The 23,067-nt window shown below is 42.7% G+C and overlaps 1 protein-coding gene across 1 annotated transcript in view; it reads right to left on the bottom strand.

The window, feature by feature from the left end:
- The window catches only part of BRF1 (BRF1 general transcription factor IIIB subunit), a 313,755-nt gene that overhangs the window by 4,507 nt on the left and 286,181 nt on the right, over nt 1-23,067 (bottom strand). The window contains exon 17 of the mRNA XM_077266113.1: nt 1,267-1,318. Coding sequence (XP_077122228.1) covers nt 1,267-1,318 — 52 coding nt within the window. The remainder of the gene's footprint in view (nt 1-1,266; nt 1,319-23,067) is intronic.

Genomic DNA, 23,067 nt, shown 5'->3' with positions numbered 1-23,067 from the left:
TTTTTACTTTTATATGGAATAAAAGAAAATACTTTCACCAGGAGTTGGAATATTTCTCGTCTACCACATGAAAGGTAGGATTGTGGTTTTAGTGCATACTGAACTATCAACATCGGCGATCTAGCATAACTTTTCCCTTTTTACAGAATGGTCATACCCTTTGTTTTTGGTACTCACCATCATTAACCTTAATGCTAAGGCTATATCGCAATTTTGGCTGCAACACAGGTCGCATGGCCAAAGATTTGCTGTTTGCTGCTGCCTAATGCTGGTAAATGGGATCTGCAACAAGCAAGTAAAAAAAAAGTTGTAACCAATTGTATTTTTTATTCTTTTACTTGCGGGTTGCAAAATTACCCCATTCACTTGCAGTACACTGCGTTGTAGCAGTGAACACAACAATGTTTGGGCACTCAAAATTGCACTTTAGTCCTAGACTAGTAGGATAGCAGTAGTGCGGTGCCTGGTAGGGTGAGAGGGACTGTTTTGATTATTGGGCAACCAGACCAATGCTGATCACATATTGCTGATGCACAAGAAACGCCTGCTCTATCTATTGTAAAAGACTGTTCACGTGTAATCCCCATACAGGTATCAGTTATAACCCCGATTCCCTAATATGAAAGATTATTGCTCAGTTTTCCAACCCTCATAATATGTAAATAAATAACATTTCTAATTATCATATTGTAACCAGCAAATTGCCATATACCCATAAGAATTGACCTCATGCTCATCTGTACATATGAAACCTAGGAACATCTGCTAGAACATAAAATCATAAAATGTTGGTTTATTTTATAAAACATCTCATTTTAATGACAGGCAGCCAAAGGGTATTTAATATTTCACTTGGGATGATTTCAGTTCTATGCATTAAATGTCATTCTCGCTGCAAGCATCTGTCACTAGAACAAGACAATCCGGGCTCGTTCTGCGCTGGCAGACTAATCAAACAGCGGGTATTCCTTATGACTGACCCAAGACTGACATATGTGCGTCTGTACATGAGCTCTCACACCACGGGGAACACTATCCTAGTATCTGGTGAGTATGTGTGTGTATGGAGATGCATCTACTCACAGTAACCACAAAGTAAAAGTTCTCCCTGGCTTTATATGGAGGGTACATGAAAATAATCAACGCCTAGATCACTGGAGCCAGCCTAATGGAAGCACTGTAAACAAGACACGGCTTCAGTCTCTCTGCTTCCCAGCTGTAGCTTCCCCTGACCTTTATTGTAATAAAATGCAATCTGACAGGTACCTGCTCCACTGCTGCCTTCTTCGGTGGTTGCGTAGAAACCAATGGCCTTAATCTGAAAGACAAAATAGAAAGTGATCACGGCTGCTCCTTGCAATTAATAAAAGATGAAGGAGCAAGCAAAGCTCAGCAATATCAATAGGCAGCAATACATATGACCTGCAACAAATAATATCCACAGTATATTACAAGACTAAAGCCGTGAGGTAAGAAGAACAGAAGCATGGGATATAAACATCTATCCCTGCGGCATATACAAATGGGCGCAGATTTACTAATCCCATTGACTAAATAGACAGTGTATACTTAGAATAGAGAATCTGAAAATGCTCCACATTTATCACACTGGCTCATGCAAAATGTTAACTACTAGGCAGCTTTAGACAATTTTTCTAACCTTACACCACCCCTTGGTTGGCCTACTTGGTGCACGTTGCATTTCAGGGCTCATACCCATCACCATGAACAAAATCGGTCAGATATTGTCCCTGAAAAGTTGGACGAGTGTCATGCGAGTACAATGTGATTTTTCTCACCTAGCATCCATCTGACATCCGAATGACATGCGTATGCAATGCGATTTTAACATTAGTTTTTAAATAGAGTAATTATAAATATTCTTCAACACATAGATATAGATAGAAATATGTGAGTGCATATATAATTAGTACAGTGCCTGTGTAGCTTACTGTACATGTATTTAATTAAACAAATAAATTATAGGAAAAAATGGCGTGGGATCCCCGAACTGTTGCTAAACAGCTGAGGTCTGAAGTTTCTAGCCTGGGTAGGTGATAGTACACGTGGAGCTTCCCAGGCTATAAAAATCAGTTCACAGCTGTATACTTAGCCTTTACTGGTTATTAAAATGGGAGACCCCCCAAAAAATGAGGTGGGGCTCCTCTATAACCAGCAAAGGTTAGGCAAACAGCTGCAGGGTAATCTTAATAGCCTAGGAAGGGACCATGGATATTGGCCCCCACACAGACTAAAAACATCAGCTCTCAGCAGCAACATAAATGGTGCATCCATAAGATTCGACATTTCTGGTGCTTAGCCTCTGCTCTTCCCACTTGCTCTGATGCGGTAGCAAGTGGGGTAATAGTATTATGGTTGATGTCAGCTTTGTATTGGCAACCGACATCAAGTTCAGAGGCTAGCAATGGAGAGACGTCTATAAGACGCCCCCATTACTGACCCCATAGTCATATTGGGGCAGCACGGTGGCTTAGTGGTTAGCACTGCAGCCTTCCAAGGACAACATCTGCAAAGAGTCTGTGTTTGCGTGGGTTTCCTCCGGTTTCTTTCCACATTCCAAAGACATACTGATAGGGAATTTAGATTGTGAGCCCCATTGGGCACAGCGATGATAATGTCTGTAAAGCACTGCGGAATATGTTAACGCTACATAAAAATAAAGATTATTATTATATCGCAAATAAAGACACTGACACCTTTATTTGCAATAAAAAAAAAACAAAGTTATACTCACCTTTATGCCTAATTCATTAAGGCCCATCTCCTCTGTAAATAAAAAAACAAAAAAACCCCTATTCCTCACCTGTCAGATGAGATGATAATCCAGTGGTCCCGCAATGACTGTAGCTCTGCTCTGTCTAGATGCCAGGCTGAACGTTGGCATGATGCGAGCATTTAACTTGGCAGCCAGCAGAGACACTTGAGTTATGCATCATAGCGCAGCATCAGTGTCTCCCGATGACGTGAATAAGGTGACCAAAGTTCTTAGCCGATGAACTCCATGCACCTCACTGCTAGAGCGTGAGAAAGTTATCATGCCAGCGGCGACGTGAAGCCACAGAAGCGGTGCAAAATCTGAGAAATGTATAGCTGCTGAACGGAGTACATTTCTGTTGGGGTGAATGGCAGTTGAAAGATGTATCAAAATTAAGGTGCACACTTCAATTAATTTGGCGCATTTTCATGAAGACTGGCATACAGAACACCAGCATTGATATATTAGTGCCTTACTTTAGCCCCTGCGGTAAAGCTGATGAGTTGCTTCTGGTACCTATATGTTGCATGTGCCACCCAATGGTCCCGGTCATTTGCTGGAGAAACATGGCTGTTACTTGACAGACTTACTTTAAAGGTCACAGAACAAGGCTCTGAAGAGTCCTGGCTGAATGGGTCAGAAACATTCACTGTTTATTAGAGATCTCAGAATACAGTCATCTGCATACTCTAGCACTCACATGGACGACAGTGAATGGAGAGGAGGTGCAAATTCTTAATTTCAACATGTTCACAGGATTTCTGGGGGAAGCCTATGGATAAGGGATAATGTACCAGCTTAGGAAAAAGGAAAACCCTTAGTTTATTTTGCAGTCTACTATGTATAGTTATTCAGAGGGGATGTAGAAGTCATATGGTAGCAAATTTTAACAAGAGTGCTAATTGTAAAATTTATTTTTTTTTTTGCAAAAAATAATGCTTTTGGGTAAAAAAAACAGATTAGATTTACTCTGTACAAAAGTACTAAGGTCCCTTCATGGTTTCTCCAGCACATTGAGACATTAGGGCACTTGGTCACCTGTTGTGCAGAAAACTGGAACTCGGCCCTATTCACTGGAACAGATCTATGTTGCATGTCCCTGCACAGTGGGTAGCCAGGAGCGCTGCTCTGCAGGAGAAATACCAAAGGAACATTGATCTTAGTTTTTCAGGATCGATCAATATGTTGTGGCATATACTAGCAATATGCTTTAACATTTGAAGGTGAGAAAATCCAATAAGACAAAGGAAACCGACCAATGTTCCTTTATACAGTATTGTATTCCCTATTCTCATGTCACTGCATAAGTTTATCAGTTGGTACAAGTTATGGCCACCACTTTAAAAGCAGAATAAAACTGAAAGTGAGGAAATAAGGAAAACTAAAGAGGAGGCCCATACCATGAACTTCCTAGATTAAACATACTTTACAGCTGTTATAGATTTGTTTTGGATTTTTTTCCTGACACAAAACTCCAAACCCCTTGCGCATGCAGAAATTGGATACTATTCTGGCTGCCCAAAGCCATCACCACTAGGTGGAGCTCAGGAGAGCACTGCGTACAGATTGAACACAGTATATACAGTATGATCCCCTGTAACGGCAGCTGCAGGTAGACACAAGAACCTGATGTCAAGATAGGAGAGGGTGTCTTATGGTCCAACTCCCAGCGATCATCCATTTATCAACAATTCTATAAGTTCTGGTTGGAATCCCCTTAAAGGGGTTGTCCACCACTAGACAAACCCTGCTTAATCAATTCAGGGATCCACAGAAAGTAAAAACAATATACACCCATCCCCCGCTGCCATGCCATTCCAACGATGTCAGTGTTGCAGTTCCCGGTGGGCGATGTGACATTTGTGTCTTAGAGGATCACTGCAGCCAATCAGAAGCCAGTGACTGGCCGGTCAGCGCAGACATGGCTTGAATGGTGCCACCGCATGAGAGGTTTTTATTTTCCATTGTGCCCTTAATTGATTAAGTGGACAACCCTTTTAATTTAGAAAGGTTGCTGTTCTTTTTGATGGTAAGACCTTGTGCTCCAGGACTTACACATATTTATTAAGATTCTGAATTAAGTGGTCCTCTGGAGACAGGACAGACTCTCTCCACTTTCACTTAACAAGAACAGAGCTAGATTGCCTTTTCCACATGTCCTGACCTTTGAGAAAGTGAGCAGCTGTTGCCTTGGCTGCCATATGGAACCTTGTCTTCCTGGCTGCCATCGCTGCATCTGTTGTACCTACCAACTACGCAGGGCCGGTGTGCTGTAATGTGCCAGCTCCGGGTCATTTTTCAGGGTGACTGAAGACAATGCATCACTACAGTGAGCAATAGGCAGCGCTCGTCATTCTTTTGCGCATGTTAATTTCACTGGCAAAGACCGGAGGAGACAAATGGAGAGGATTGAAGAAAAGATTAACTGAGCCCTTTAACAAAGAAAACTTTGAAATAGGGGAATGGCTGCTATAATTTGGTCCCTATTATAGAGAGAAGCAGGTTGTTACAAGGCATTGTGAACAAAGTCTATAAAAGCTTTGGGAATTTCTACCCAATTGTGCCCTGTCAATGTGTCCATTGTGCAGGAACATATCATTACCAACGGTATAACCTCAATTACACAGACAGCTCCAAAAAGGAGGTTTCCCTGGCACATTCCTGTGCACTTATGGATGGCAGGACTGAGGGGATTTATGTAAATTATACAGCATATATACACTACTCAAAAAAATCTCACATCCTAGATATCACTGAATGAAATATTGTGGTTGCAAATCTCTATTCATAACATTGAGGAATGTGGTGAGAAAAATAAAATCTAAAAATAATGAATGTAAATCCCATCTAATATTCCATGGAGGTCTGGAGTTGGAATGATGATCAAAACCCAAGTGGAAAATCAAATTGAAGGCTGATCCAACTTCAGTGGAAATGCCTCAAGACAAGGAAATGATACTCAGTAGTGTGTGTGGCCTCCACGTGCCTGTATGACCTTCACTACAATGCATGGGCATTGTCCTGATGAGGCGGTGGATATTATCCTGAGGGATCTCCTCCCAGACCTGAATTAAGGCATCAGTCAACTCCTGGACAGTCTGTGGTGCAATGCAGCATTGGTGGATGGAATGAGACATGATGTCCCAGAGGTGCTCGATTGGATTCAGTGCTGGGGATTGGGCGGGTCAGTCCATAGCATCAATGCCTTCATCTTGCAGGAACTGCTGACACACATCAGTCACATGAGGCCTAGCATTGTCATGCATCAGAAGGAACCCAGGGCCCACTGCACCTGCATATGGTCTCACAATGGGTTTGAGGATCTCATCCTGGTACCTACTGGCAGTCAGGGTACCTCATGCTAGCACATGGAGAGCTGTGCGGCTCTCCAAAGAAAGGCCTCCCCACACCATTCCTGAATCACTGCCAAACCAGTCACGCTGGAGGATGTTGCAAGCAGCAGAACGCTCTCCACGGCATCTTCATACTCTGTCACATGTGCTCAGTGTGAACCTGCTTTCATCTGTGAAGACCATAGGGTGCCAGTGTCGAATCTGCCAATCTTGGTGTTCTCTGGCAAATGGCAATCACCCTGAATGGTGTTGGGCTGTAAGCCCAACACCCACTTGTCGACATCAGGCCCTCATAACACCCTGATGGAGTCTGTTTCTGACAGTTTGAGCAGACACATGGGTGTTAATGGCCTGCTGGAGGTCATTTTGCAGGGCTCTGGCACTGCTCCTCCTGTTCCTCCTTGCACAAAGGAGGAGGTAGCGGTCCTGCTGCTGGGTTGTTGCCCTCCTACGGCCCCCTCCATGTCTCCTGGTTTACTGGCCTGTCTCCTGGTATCTGCTCCAAGCTCTGGACACTGGTGACAGACACAGCTACCCTTCTTGCCACAGCTTGCATTGATGTGCCACCCTGGATGAGCTGCACTACCTGAGCAACTTCTGTGGGTTGTACTCATGTTACTGTACAGAACCTCCAGGGGTGAGAGCAATGACAAAATGCAAAAGTGACAAAAACAGCCAAAAAAGGATGAGAACAGAGAAATGGTCTGTGGTCACCCCCTGTAAAACCACTCCATTATAGGGGTTGACTTGCTAATTGCCTATCGTTTCTAACTGTTGTCTGTTACACTTGCACAACAGCAGAGGAAATTGATTCACAATCAGTGTTGATTCACAACTCGATGGGTTGATTTCACAGAAGTATGATTGACTTGTACTTACATTGTGATGTTTAAGCGTTCCCTTAATTTTTTTGAGCAGTGTGTGTGTGAGTATATATATATATATATATATATACTAGATGGTGGCCCGATTCTAACGCATCGGGTATTCTAGAATATACATGTCCACGTAGTATATAGCACAGCCACGTAGTATATTGCCCAGCCACGTAGTATATTGGCCAGTTACGTGGTATATTGCCCAGTCACGTAGTATATTGCCCAGTCACGTAGTATATTGGCCAGTTACGAAGTATATTGCCCAGCCACGTAGTATATTGGCCAGTTACGTAGTATATTGCCCAGTCACGTAGTATATTGGCCAGTTACGTAGTATATTGGCCAGTCACGTAGTATATTGGCCAGTCACGTAGTATATTGCCCAGCCACGTAGTATATTGCCCAGTCACGTAGTATATTGGCCAGTTACGTAGCATATTGCCCAGTCACATAGTATATTGGCCAGTCATGTAGTATATTGTCCAGCCACGTAGTATATTGCCCAGTCACGTAGTATATTGCCCAGCCACGTAGTATATTGCCCAGTCACGTAGTATACAGCACAGAGCCACATAGTATATTGCCCAGCCACGTAGTATACAGCAGAGCCACAAAGTATATTGCCCAGCCACGTAGTATATTGTCCAGCCACGTAGTATATTGCCCAGCCACGTAGTATATAGCACAGCCCATGATGCAGCATCAATAGTAAAAAGTTGGTCACACAGGGTTAATAGCAGCGGTACCGGAGTGCATTACACCGCGGCATAACGCGGTCCGTTACCGCTGCTATTTACCCTGTGTGAGCGCAGACTGGAGGGGAGTACGGAGCGGGCACTGACTGCGGGGAGAAAGGAGCGGCCATTTTTCTGCCGGACTGTGCCCGTCGCTGATTGGTCGTGGCTGTTTTGCCACGACCAATCAGCGACTTTGATTACATGACAGACAGAGGCCGCGACCAATGAATATCCGTGACAGACAGAAGGACGGAAGTGACCCTTAGACAATTATATAGTAGATTATATATATATATATATATATATATATATATATATATATATATATATATATATATATATACGACAGTAGGAATTTTTTATATATTCCATCAGCTTTTTATCTCTCAATTATTATTCAATATGTATATAGCATTAACATATTCTGTGGTGTGCTACAAGCTCATTCCAGATTCCCCCCCAGATCTTAGATACAGATACTAACTTAACTGATATTAAAATAAAATACAGACTAAATAAAAGTCAGAGTCCGATCTATGCATTCCATGAAACTGTATATTTACTGGTGAGTCTGGAGAAAAATATTGTGCAGGAGACAACAGATTTATCCTCTAGAAAACATCTTCATAACCAGACCCGCGTATTAGAGCGACTTCATTGAGTAACAATTTACTGTTAATTTGTAAGGATATTCTGCATCGAACGGTAATTTGATGACTAGTGAGGAATGCTTACTAGATGTTTACATTCCAGTTACCAAACGACTTTTCATTCACTATAACTGGTCACAACTAGAGATGAGCGAATGCTAGGAAAACGATCGGCAAACATAAATTTGGCACGATTTTGGTACATTTAGATTCGTAATCCGTAAAACAAGCATTTTTCTTAAAATCAATACAAGTCGGTAACATTCGGTAAAAGCCGGTAATTCATGTGCCCCCTTCAGTAAAATCACAGCGTGACAGGTTAGATCAGAATAGACATAATATATATACCGTATATATATATATATATATATATACACATATATATATATCCAGGAAATAGAAAAATAGAGGGCACTCACCGGTCTTCATATTCAGTCTTTATTAGCAATACATATGGATAAAATTCATGGCCGGGAACGTCGGAGCCGAAGCTCGTGTGAGCAGGGAAGGAAGGAGACGACGATCGTTTCGCGCTGTGCTTTGCGCTTCTACGGGTCACATGTGTATATATATATATATGTATGTATATATATATATATGTGTATGTATATATATATATATATATATATATATATATATATACACACATATATATATATATATACACATATATATATATATATATATACATACATATACATATATATATATATATAAACATTTATACATACAGTACAGAGCAAAAGTTTGGATAAATCTTCTCATTTAAAGATTTTTCTATATTTTCATGACTATGAAAATTGTAAATTCACACTGAAGGCATCAAAACCATGAATTAGCACATGTGGAATTATATACTTAAAAAAGTGTGTAACAACTGAAAATATGTCTTATATTCTAGGTTCTTCAAAGTAGCCACCTTTTGCTTTGATGACTGCGTTGCACACTCTTTGCATTCTCTTGATGAGCTTCAAGAGGTAGTCATCGGAAATGATCTTCCAACAATCTTGAAGGAGTTCCCAGAGATGCTTAGCACTTCTTGGCCCTTTTACCTTCACTCTGACCCCAGCTCACCCCAAACCATCTCGATTGGGTTCAGGTCGGGTGACTTTGGAGGCCAGCCAGGTCATCTGGCGTAGCACCCCATCACTCTCCTTCTTTGGTCAAATAGCCCTTACACAGCTTGGAGGTGTGTTTGGGGTCATTGTCCTGTTGAAAAAGAAATGATGGTCCAACTAAACGCAAACCGGATGGAATAGCATGCCGCTGCAAGATGCAATTTTGAATAAATCCCCAACAGTGTCACCAGCAAAGCACCATCACACCTCCTCATCCATGCTTCATGGTGGGAACCAGGCATGTAGAGTCCATCTGCTCACCTTTTCAGCGTCGCACAAAGACACGATGGTTGGAACCAAAGATCTCAAATTTGGACTCATCAAACCAAAGCACAGATTTCCACTGGTCTATTGTCCATTCATTGTGTTCATTAGCCCAAACAAGTCTCTTCTGCTTGTTGCCTGTCCTTAGCAGTGGTTTCCTAGCAGCTATTTTACCATGAAGGCCTGCTGCACAAAGTCTCCTCTTAACAGTTGTTGTAGAGATGTGTCTGCTGCTAGAACTCTGTGTGGCATTGACCTGGTCTCTAATCTGAGCTGCTGTTAACCTGTGATTTCTGAGGCTGGTGACTCGGATAAACTTATCCTCAGAAGCAGAAGTGACTCTTGGTCTTCCTTTCCTGGGGCGGTCCTCATGTGAGACAGTTTCTTTGTAGCGCTTGATGGTTTTTGCAACTGCACTTGGGGACACTTTCAAGGTTTACCAATTTTTCGAACTGACTGACCTTCATTTCTTAAAGTAATGATGGCCACTCATTTTTCTTTACTTAGCTGCTTTTTTCTTGCCATAATACAAATTCTAATAGTCTATTCAGTAGGATTATCAGCTGTGTATCCACCAGACTTCTGCACAACACAACTGATGGTCCCAACCCCATTTATAAGGCAAGAAATCCCACTTATTAAACCTGACAGGGCACACCTGTGAAGTGAAAAACATTCCCGGTGACTACCTCTTGAAGCTCATCAAGAGAATGCCAAGAGTGTGCAAAGCAGTCATCAAAGCAAAAGGTGGCTACTTTGAAGAACCTAGAATATAAGACATATTTTCAGTTGTTTCACACTTTTTTGTTAAGTATATAATTCCACATGTGTTAATTCATAGTTTTGTTGCCTTCAGTGTGAATTTACAATTTTCATAGTCATGAAAATACAGAAAAATCTTTAAATGAGAAGGTGTGTCCAAACTTTTGCTCTGTACTGTATATACACATATATATATATATATATATCTTCCTTCTCACTCCCAATGGGGGTGGTCTTTGTTGTCCTTTCTCATTCTCGAGTCCTCTACCAGAGGCCTGGGAGTTTGAGAGTTCTGCGCAGGATCTTAGCTGCTCCCAGCATTGTGCTTTTCTGGACAGAGAGCTCAGATGTTGCTCCTGTGATCTGTTGTATTATTGCATTCTTCCAACTTAGGGGTCACTGCTCCAAGTAGTCCTATCACCACTGGAATCACTGTTGTCTTCACCTTCCACATCCTCACCAGTTCTCCTTTGAGGCCCTGGTATTTCTCCAGCTTCTCATACTACTCCTTTCTGATGTTGCTATCACTTGGCACTGCCACATCTATTATCATTGCTGTCTACTGATCCTTGTCTACTATCACAATGTCTGGTTGGTTAGCCAACACCTGCTTATCCATCTGGATCTTGAAGTCCCACAGAATTTTAGCCCTTTCATTCTCCACCACTTTTTTCTGGGGTCTCCCACTTGGACTTAAGGGGACTTAGCCTATATGCTGTGCAGATGTTCCTGTGTACAATTCCCGCTACTTGGTTGTGGCGTTCGGTATACGCTGTTCCTGCTTGCAATTCCTGCCACTATGTGTTGGACAGTTATTGAGGTTTCTTTGCATAGTCTGCACCGTGGGTATTGTCTCGTGTGGTAGACTCCTGCTTCTATGGATCTGATACTTAGTGCTTGCTTGCCCTGTGCCACTATGATTAATGCCTCTGTGCTGTCTCGGAGTCCTGCTTTCTCCAGCCATTGGTAGGATTTCTCCATGTCAGCCACCTCCATTATCTGTCGATGGTACGTCCCATGCAGCAGCTTGTCTTGCCATGACACTTCATGTTCCTGTTCTTCCTTCCAGATCTGTTGTTCTTGCTGCCTTAGGCTTTCTCTCAGCATCTCATCTTTAGGTGACATTTTTCTGATGTATTCCTGGATAATCCTTGTATCATCCGTGATGGTGGCTTGGATACTTATCAAGCCTTGACCACCCTCCTTTCTGTTGATATACAATCTTTGGGTGTTAAGGTACCGTCACACTCAGCGACGCTGCGGCGATATAGACAACGAGCCGACCTAAACTAGATCGCTGGAGCGTCGCTGTTTAGGTCGCTGTAGAGACGTCAAACACAGCAATTCCAGAACGATGCAGGAGCGATCCAGTGACGTAACGGCGACTCACTTCTCGTTCTCGCTGGTTGATAGCTCCATGTCAAACAGCCGGAGTGTACCAACCCGACACACATCTAGGGGCGTTGCAGCGTAGCCAGATAGGCGTGTTTCTCCACAGGGAGACACCCAGGATGTGACGTCCCGGCGCCCCGGAATATAAACCGCGACTCTACAGCGATTCAGTCTTTCCATATTTTTTGCGAGCTGCGTCTTCACATTCTGCCTTTCCAGCGTCCTGTCCGGAACGAGCCTCCGCCAGCTACGATCCTCTTCTCCCGGGAGCGTCCTGTCCGGAAACGCCATTGTTCCTGCTGCAAGTTCCCTCTCAGGTCGTCGCGGCTGAGGGCGTCTCCTTTTGTAATGTAACACGCCTACCTGGCTAGAAGGAGACGCTGCGACGCCCCCTTTGCTCGTTGCTGGCGTCGTTGCTTTTGATGTCAAACATGACAATATACGCCGACCTGGCAACGAAATAAAGTTCTGGACTTCTAGCTCCGACCAGCGATGGCACAGCGGGATCCAGATCGCTGCTGCGTGTCAAACACAACGAGATCGCTATCCAGGACACTGCAACGTCACGGATTGTTGTCGTTCTCTTTGCAAAGTTGCTGAGTGTGACGGTACCTTAAGACTTAGGGTGGAGACCTCCATGCATTGTGAGGAGCTTTCGTGTCTTCGCATCTGCAGCTTCCATCTCTTCTTTTGGCCAGCACACTATGCCAGCAGGGTATCTGATAACTGGCAGGGCATATGTATTGATGGTGCGGATTTTATTCTTCCCATTGGGCTGGCTCATCAGGACCTGTCTTACCCTTTGCTGGTATTTGGATGTTGCTGCTTTCCTTGCCTCCTCATCATGGTTACCGTATCCCTGTGGGATAACGAGGTTTTTGTAGCATGTCTGTACATCTTCTATGTGCCCTGCTGGTAATTTCACTTCATCAGTCTTGACTACCTTGCCTCTCTTTATTACCAACCAGCCGCACTTCTCCAGTTCGAAGCACATAATGATGTCTTCATTGTAGATCCTTGTCAGGTGGATCAGTGAGTTGATGTCTTGTTCATTTTTCATACAGCTTGATGTCATCCATGTAGAGGAGGTGGCTGATGGTGCTTCCACTCTTGAACTTGTATCCATAGCAGACTCTGTAATTATCTGACTGAGGGGGTTCAAGCCTATGCAGAACAGCAATGGGGACAGTGCATCACCTTGGTATATGCCGCATTTGATGGTCACTTGTGCTAGTTGTCTTGAGTTGATTTCCAATGTTCTCCATTGCCCCACTGAGTTTCTGAGGAAGGTTCTTAATTTCCTGTTGACCTTGTAGAGAGCAGAGCCAATCAATCACAGATCCATGTGTGTGGCATTGAGTCATAGGCTTTCTTGTCAATCCAGGCTGTGCTTAGATTGGTCTATCTGGATCTTGAGCGACTGCTCTATCTACTAGGAGCTGGGGCTTAGAGCCTCTGGTGTCGAACCCAATGCCTTTCTGAGCTGAATTCATGTATTGGTTCATATGGTTCTGTAGCTTGGTGGCTATGATGCCTGACAGGAGTTTCCATGTTGTTGTAAGGCAGGTTATTGGGCGGTAATTGGATGGAACTCTTCCTTTGTGAGGATCCTTCATGATCAGCACTGTTCTTCCTTGCATTAGCCAAACTGGGTGGTGACCTGCTTCTAGCAGTTGGTTGATCTGCTTTGCCATGCATTCATGTACCGCTGTTAATTTCTTTATCCAGTAGGTGTGGATCATGTCTGGGCCAGGTGCTGTCCAGCTCTTCATCTTCTTGATGCACTGCTGGATGTCTGCTTCTGTAATGGTGACTGGTTCTTGCTTTAGGTGGCTGCTGTGTTTCATTCTCAGATCTTGCAGCCACATTGCACTGGTGTTGAGTGTTTTTTCTTTCTCTCATATGTTCCTATCACCGAATAATGCTGAGATCATATATTAAAACATAACCTTTAATAGATTTCAATATAAAATCTCAATAGAGAATCACATATAATTTCTCAGTCCACACCCCATAAAAAGAAATGGGTACATATTTTATATGAAGAAAGAGGGAAGAAGTACTTCACCCTAGTAGGTTACTATACTGACCCTTCCTACCAGCGGAGGTTAGCACCCTAAACCTGCGCACTGGCGCCCCCACTCAACGTAGACTCTACGTAACGTGGCCAGCGACGTCACAGTGCAGGAGTAACATGGCCAACGACGTCACAGTGCAGAGAAAAAGTGGCCAGTGACGTCACAGTGCAGAGATAAGGTGGCCAGTAACGTCACAGCGCAGAGATAAAGTGGCCAGTGACGTCACAGTGCAGGGATAATGTATCCAGTGACATTAGATCACAAGAATTACACAGTGATAGGCATAGTGTATAACATATACAGTTGCAACCAAAAAGTTTTTTGCATTTTTTGTTTTAAAGTGTGATTACTGCTGTCTGGTTGTTGTGATGCCATTTTTCCTGGTGATTTTAGCAAACCGGAAGCAAATGGCTGTCAGCTATACGGATGGACCAGATGTCAGGGAGCTTATTATTCTGAGAGTGAAGTCAGGCAAAAGCCAAAAGAGAGGTAGTAATGGAATTCAACTGTTCTCAGAATCAAGTGTCACATATAATAAAGAAAGAAAAGAAAACAAAGGTTATGGATCAGCTGATAAACCTAGAAGTGGACAACCACGAAAAACTTCCTCGAAAGTTGATCACATTATAAAGAAAAAGTCAGTATCTGAAGTCCATAAAAGTGCTGTACAGATTTTGCAAGAAATGAATGAAGAATATGGAGTCAAAGTAAGTTGACAATCTGTGGTGCGACGGCTAAGAGCAGTAGGGTTGAATGCATCTGTTTCAGTCAAGAAGCCTTTCATATCTGCAAAACACCGGAAGGTCTGACTTGAGTTTGCCAAAGAACATAGTCAATGGAAAGAGACAGATTGGTATCAGGTGTTGTGATCGGACGAATCAAAGTTCAATCTGTTTGATAAGCACTATATATACTGCCCAATTGGAAAAGGTAAAGATGTAAGGTACCAAACACCTACAGCAAAGCATGGTGGTGGCAATGTCATGGTCTTGGGCTGCTTTTCTGCATCTGTCATTGGCCCTCTGCATGAAATTGGTGGAAATATGAATGCTACCATGTACAAGGATATATTGGAGAATGTAATGCTGCCACATGGTAAAACCAAAAGTAGGCAGGGGCTGGGAATTCCAGCAAGACAATGATCCTAAGCATACATCCAATTTAGTTAAAAATTGGTTAACAAAGAAAAATGTTTGCCTTTGCAATGGCCAAGCCAATCACCAGATTTAAACCCTATATAGAGCATCGTTGGGATGAGTTGGGGCCTGTAACCATAGCAATAAAGATGAAATGTTTGCAGATATGCAAATGGAATGGCGCAAGATGTCTGGAATATCCTAGTGACTTCAATGCCCCGTCCGTGTGGTGCATTAATTAAACCAAGAGGTTTTCCTACAAAATGCTAAGTTATGGCATGGTAAACAAGGAATTACTCTTTATGTTGTGATCAATAAATAGTATATGCAAAACTTTTGGCAGTCAGTTTTCTTTAATTAAATGACCATACCTACATTCTAAAGCATTTTGGTTAAAATTAAGGTCCTGCATGATGAGAACTCCATGCACTTTCAATTCATCACCAGAAAAATGACATCACAACAACCAGACAGAAGTAATCACACTTTTTAAAAAAGTGCTAAACTTTTGGTCACTACTGTAGCTTATTACAAAGCACTCACAAAATAAATATGCACGTAGTGACATCACATGGGAAAAAAAGGATTTCACATGTAAATATAAAGCACTTGATGTCCCAGTATAGGCATTATGCAGAGAATAATGCACCCAGCAGTTGTCACCATGCAGTTCCATAAAAAGCTTTAGAAGGGTTTGCATTCAATTTTGCGCACCCCTTTCACTATCCGTAGACATCACTTACGGCATTTTATGCCCAGGCGGAAATAGGCTCTTTAATTGTATGGTCCATTAGAAGAACCTGTACCCGCTATTCTGCTAGTCATGCCCATGTTGTATCTTTGCCCAGTGAGGCCCAGAAGGAAATGGCTTCGGAGAGCTGGGTCATTCCATTTGGCCGGCCCTCACTTCGGCCTCACTGGAAGGTTAAAGGATGCATTAGCAGTGTATGAAACTCCAGTGTCACTGGAGGCTGCCAGGTCCTTGGCTATTCGGATGGATAGAGAAACAAGGGGAACGCAGCTTGAGTAGACTCAGAAAGAAACATAGACATCCTTCAGCGACACCAAAGAGGAAGATAGCTGACTGCTATAGCTCCAAACCTCAACAGGGAAATGGAAATATCACCTGCAACTCCAGCAGTAAGCTGGGAGTTAAAAACACCCGGTCCCAGGTTTGTCCATTAGAGTAGGAGGAAGGTTGCCACTGGGTCCTAGAGTCAGAAGGACCAAGAAGAAGTCTGAAAAACAAACTTCTGAGACTTTCTGCAGTCAGATGCATTGAGGTTGCAGAGGTGCAAAATACTGCGGTCCATCTTCTGGCACACCCATCATCATCCACAAGGGAATAGGATGCTTAGCATTCTGGATGCACAGCAATAAGCCTTTACTGCTGCTGTGGCAGATGCCAGATGTCACTTAACTAACTGAAAAACAAATATCTATATGCAGAAATATGCAGTAAAACGACCCTTCTACATACTAGTGTGTGGTCCAGAAGCAAACAATCGGCTTCCAATCTTCAGCTTAATTTTCGGGCCAACTGATCCACTAGCATTTTTTTTATATCCTTGTAGATAAGCAGAAACTTTCTTCAGATCATCCGTGTCTGCTGTTTGGCTGCCGGTCAGTCATGTACGTGATTATATAATACAGTGTAAGCTACTTTACCAGCTGGAAAATGAGTTTGGAAAAAAATATCATGCTGGGTCCCACAGTATTTCAAAATGAGCTCACCGCAGGCCCATATGCTTGGCATAATCACAGCCCTTTACAGCTATAAATGTCTGGGAAAAAAACAAGAGCTGGGGACAGGAATGGCACTCAATATTACCAATTAAAATTCCATTTCTAAGTACAGCACTATGTTCATCCGAAGACGAGCTCAGCTGTAAAATAGAAGCACTCTAGGAAGATACAATAGGGAAGCATCCGCTTCTGTAGGCGGCTTTGTAAATATGAATAAAATGTCCGTTAGGAAAAAGGCTCATCGAGATCACCACATACGGTATATTGAGACAAGTTTGCCTGATGACCTTCCGGATAATCATGTTTTCCACTTTTGTAAATTTAGTTATATTTTTTTACCTTGTGTTCATACATAGCAGTCAGTCTGATAAATGAGGTCTGCGGTGTAAAGCATGGAACAGATCAGCAAGGGCTTTTGAAATGAAAATAAAAATTACACGGCGCTGCGGGAGGAATAGAGAGATGTACACATACAGGGAAAAAATATATATAATTGCGGTGTTAATGTTGTGCTATAAATTGGTTATAAAGGGGAAGGATACAGTGTATCTAACAGGTACTGAAAATAAGGTGTATACTGGTATACTACAATAAAGTCCAGAGAACAGTCAAAAATATGCTGCAGTCCCGTTGGCCGTTACGGTAAGTAAATATAGTGGGATCCGTGCTGTGCAGTAAAACAATGGGATGGGATCTGAGCCTAAAAAAGAATCTCAGACCACCTCAGACTCCCAATGAAAGTGCAGATAAGCTGTAGTCTGATCACAGCTGTGCCCGGGGAGACAGAGCTAAACAGTAGGCATTACTGAAGGAAAGAAAAATCAGGCATATGATAAAAAAAGTAGCAACCACAACCTCAGGGTAGCTGCTCCAGCTGACCACTGCCTGGCATAGACCACATAAGAGCCATTACAGAGATGCCATCTGTGAGTACAGAAAAGGATTTGCAATGAGCTTCACATGTATCTGCAAGTAAAACATACCAACGGAGGTCATATGTACATATAAATCTTACATTTCAGGTAAATAATAAAATATAAGGCGGTCGCAAGCATGTCCATAATTCAGAGTTGAGAATTATTTACCGTAATATTCTTTTTAATGTTTCGCCTAGGGCAACTAAAGCCGTCACACTGCATATGCAATGTTCTCCCGGATTACCATTTCCTGACGATATAGGTAAAGGTCTGTTTTTATAATTACCTTCAGAGATTAGGTCTGTGAAATCGTAAGTACAATGTTGTTATTTTCATGTAGAGCATTTCTGTGCCGCCGTTTGTGTAATGCTGTATCCAATGAATGCACTGCAGATATCAGGTCGGTGGAAATGGATCCACCATAGCTATTCAATAGAAGCCATAAAGCTGGTGTGAACAGAGCCATGTCTATTCCTCAGCTCCCCCTAACAGGGCAGAGAACACCTGTGGCCATGTCTATGCACTGACATTAGCTTGCTGACATATTGGGAAATTGTCACCTGTTGAGAGACTTGGGAAGGACAGTGTTGGCTTTTCATTTTCAAAAGTTTTCCCCCCATCATTGAAAGGATTGGTGATTACTTACAGATTGGAGGGGGGCCAACCGCTGTGAGCTCCACTGATTCCGAGCATGGAGCCCGGAAATGAGCTACTGCTCCATACATTGCCTATGGGGCTGTGGAGGATGGCACTCATCTTTTTCGAGAAGTCCTCTAGAGAATGAATCGAGCAGTGGCGCACATAAGCTGCCATTACTCCATTGTGACTGGGCACTTCTTCTAATCCACAGTTTATCACCAATCCTTTGGATAAGTGATTACTTTACATGATGGAAATAACCCTTTATGAGACACTCTCATCTTAGGCGTTCATGGAATATCTAATATATAAGTCATGTATACCTGATGGGTGAAAGTCCCAACCTCCTCTGAGACCATCATAGGCCCCTTTCACACATCAGTTTTTTGCTATCAGTCGCAATCCGTCTAATTGAAAAAAAAAAAAAAAACAGATCCGGCGACTGATGCCGCCGGATCCGTTTTTTTCTCATCGACTTGTATAAGCGACGGGTGGCCTCATGTTTCATCCGTCGAAAATTGTTTGTCCGGCGGCCGGAGACAACGGATAAAGTAACATTTTTTGTGTCCGTTGAAAAAACGCACAACGACGGATCCGTCGCCGCCCGTCGTTTGCTAGAATGGAAGTCTATGGCGCCGGATTCCGTTTTTTTTTTTAACTGAGTATTAGTGATGAGTGAGTGTACTCGTTGCTCGGGTGTCCTCCGAGTATTTGTTAGTGTTCGGAGATTTAGTTTTCATCACGGCAGCTGAATGATTTACAGCTATTAGCCTGCTTGATTACATGTGGGGATTCCCTAGCAACCAGGCAACACCCACATGTACTCAGCCTGGTTAATTGCTGTAAATCATTCAGCTGCCGCGATGAAAACTAAATCTCCGACCACTAACAAATACTCGGAGGACTCCCGAGCGTGCTCGAGAAAACCCGAGCAACGAGTATACTCGCTCATCACTACTGAGCATGCTCAAATCCAATTAGCCAGATCTGCTAGTCGGATACGTACAAAAAATTGATCCGTCGCATAAGTTTTTCACAATCTACGACGGATCCGTCAATCCAACGGATTGTGACTGACGGCAAAAAACTGATGTGTGAAAGGGGCCTTAGGCTTTTGGAGTTATGTAAAGGGCAAGTGGTTGTGGTCTGATTTTCTTTAATGCCAGCCTCACACGTCCACATTTCATTACCTGTGTACGGACCTTGTTTTCCTGATCCAAACTAGCAGCCTCATATATGCCTATTAGCTCACAAGATCCATGGCCAGTCCGGAAATCACGATCCATTCAGGGACTATAAAATATGGATGTGTGAAGGCCACCTAATTCTTATAGATTTAATAAAAAGTGTTGTGTGCAAGCTCGGCCTTAATTTCTGTGGGGAAAAACCAGCTGGCTGGGCATAGGACCCCCAAATTCCGAGTTGGTGTGGGGCCAATAAAAAAAACTACAGTCAGTATTTATAGTGACATACTAGCACTAAATTGTATTGTGGCAATGGTTGGAAGTACATTAAGGGTACGTTCTCACGTCAGAAAACACCGTGGGTTGGACGCTCCGTACATCTGCAGTGTCCAACCTGCAGCATCCAGATGTTACAGCATAGTGGATGGAATTTCAAGAAATACCATGCCTACTATGCATGCAACGAAGTCCGCGGCTTACCTGCAGAGATGGACATGCGGCACGTCTTTCCAGACCGCACGATGTCAATTTATCTTGCAGAGACGCAAGTCTCTGCAAGATAAATCTCACCCATACAATGTATTGGAGATTGGTGATTCATGATCACATGCAGATTCACCTGCATTCAAAAGCCGGCAGCGCTTTGGATGTAGCGGACATGTGCTGCGTCCAAAGTGCTACAAATGACTGACTGTGTGTGTGCACATACCCTAATAAGACCAGACCTATGCGCATAACTGCCCTAAAGGAGGATGGTGAGGTCAGGAAATTACACACATTGATCATTGTCCAATAAGACAACAGTCCTGGAGAAATAACACATTTACCCTGAAAATTAACATGCAGAAGAGAGAGGACGGTACGCAGGTTACAAGCACAGAGCACAAAGCTCACATTGTAGGGAGGAAAGCTTGCTAAAAGAGTAAACATGTACGAACACTTCGAAGAATTGTACAATTCTAATTAAAAGTAACGTTGCCCAACATATTGTTTCCCTAGCGGGAAATACGGTATTAACGCCCACACCGGGCGTGTTACCAATCTCTGAAAGGTGAACAAGTAAGACAGTTTAATTCTGAAAAACACTTGCCAAAAAATAAATGTTATTACGGAGCATCAATGTTTGACTAAAGGGAACTTGTCAACTTGGAAGTGCTGTGCAAACTATGGGAAGCTTTTTTTTATTTTATAAAGGAGGAGAAGCGGAACAAATTAGTGTACAGGTTGCATAGCGTCCGCTACCTCCATCCCCATGGACCATCGCTCCATTCAAAGGGGATTCTGGAGATTGGTCGAGGGTCCCAGCAGTAGTAATCCCAGCCACCAATATGATCCATGTGATCTATGTCGATCACTAAAACAATGTGGCGGTAATAATGGACTTACTTTCCTGGAGGTGGTGCGATCTATGGATAATCATACAGCCACCAAAACAAACTAAGCAGTATCATTGCCATTATAATTCTAGCGACAAACAATTTAAGCAAAATTCTGGGGGAGTACATCAGATACAGAAACCCATCATGTATCTACTCATAGGCCTGGACATGGACACGGCTCCCTATGCCATATAACATCAAGCAGGTCACTAGAAGTACAGATAATCCAGTGACTAATATTTCCTGCAGTCACTGAAACGGTTACTGAATCAGATTTATTTTGATGCATCCAATGACCTGGGAATTTTCCATTTAAGATTACACAGGACATGACTTTTTTACTCATAACTAAATACGTTACATTTTTGTTTTGTGGCATTCTTATATCTTTACGGAGAAAGGAGGAAACACTTTTAGTAAGCGGCGGTCTGCAGTACATGGATCCCTGATGTTAGTATAATTAGTGCTACGCAAACCCTGCAAATGTCAGACTAATAGGATAAGTATTTAATGCCTGAATTAGAATACACAAACAAATCACATCACCCAAAAACAGACACATAATGAAATCAGTGAATATTAGCTACAGGCAAGAGGGGAACAACTGTAATTAACTAGGTTTAACTGCTGCATACCCAAAAGTTAGGGACCGTTGAACAGTAGACGGGTGTGAACAAGTACACCCCTGGGCTCAGAATCTAGCAACACCGAAAATCCGAACAACAACTGATCACGTACTGAAAGGTTTCATTATACGTTTTAGAATTTATACAAACGTTTCGAGTTTTGCAGCACCACTGTATTTTTTTTTTCCCCAGAAAATTACCTAGATTTAGCAACCAAAAAAATGATGTTTCCAAATGTCAGACTGCAGCCTACTATATATATATATTATATATATATATATATATATATATATATATATATAAATAAAACACCAAATCCGCTGAAGGAAAAGTTGCACAGCTTTCAGAGACTTCATGCATGGTAAAATCCATCTAGAAATGCAGCAAGCAACATTGCTAGAGGCTGTATCACTGTCTACTTTAACATATTTGCCAGTTTGAAGAATGGGAAAGCTGTGACAGCCCCCATATGAACACATGGTGGGCCTATTATAGTCAAATGGTGACCATATGGTTTACAGAAAAAAAAACAAAATAAAAAAACAATGGAACATGAAAAGATATCCTTTAGATCAAATAAGTAGATACTGTATACAATCCGGCTGCTATGGGACCCTCGGAGCAGCCTATACTGGTTAGACGACTCCTCCCCGATACTGAATTCCCTTTTTAAGTAAAGGTGGCAAACTTTTACACAGGTCAACAGAAGGTGGTCCCTTCCAACTCTACCATTCTATGATTCTATTGGGCTGATTTAGTGAATCCTGCTTTGAGCAGGGGGTTGGACCAGATGACCCAGTAGGTCCCTTCCAACTCTACCATTCTATGATTCTAACCAAGGATTACTAGGAGGATGAATTTAGTAGTTGGCATGGACACTCCCGCTAGTGATTGCGGGTCAGATGACGACCCATCGGACACTGTTGTTACTACCATTATGGCATGAATGTGTTAGAGAAACAACTCCCATAAAAGGATTGACTAGATAAAAAGTACCTCAAAGTACCTGTAAATGTGTTGATGAAGAATTAATGACCATAACTAATTGAAAATAAAGAAGTGCTCCCTGTATGTTATGGTTTCTTTGGGGCCCTTCTGTAACTACACGGCGTCCTGCATGCAATTTGCCATGATTTCACAGATTGACAAGAGATCTGATGAGATGAACTTCACAATTTTCTGGCTCATCTGGCCGGTGGCAGGGAGCAAACACAAAGCTTGTAATATCCAGCGAGTGTGCAGGCCATGTTACAAGTGTGGCCTTCCTTCTGCCAGTTCGTTGTTAGGAGGCCGAAATGAAAAGACAGAAGAAATAAAACTGTCACATCCAATCAGTCACAGAGACCGTGTCATCAATACAGGTGCAAGAAGCGCAGGCAGAATTTATCCACAGCCACCCAGGTTATAAATATCACCCACACACTATATATTG

The sequence above is a fragment of the Ranitomeya variabilis genome, chromosome 1, assembly GCF_051348905.1.
Source record: "Ranitomeya variabilis isolate aRanVar5 chromosome 1, aRanVar5.hap1, whole genome shotgun sequence".
Classification (NCBI taxonomy): Eukaryota; Metazoa; Chordata; class Amphibia; order Anura; family Dendrobatidae; genus Ranitomeya; species Ranitomeya variabilis.
The sequence above is the reverse complement of the archived record's forward strand: the minus strand, read 5'-3'. Positions and strand labels throughout refer to the sequence as shown.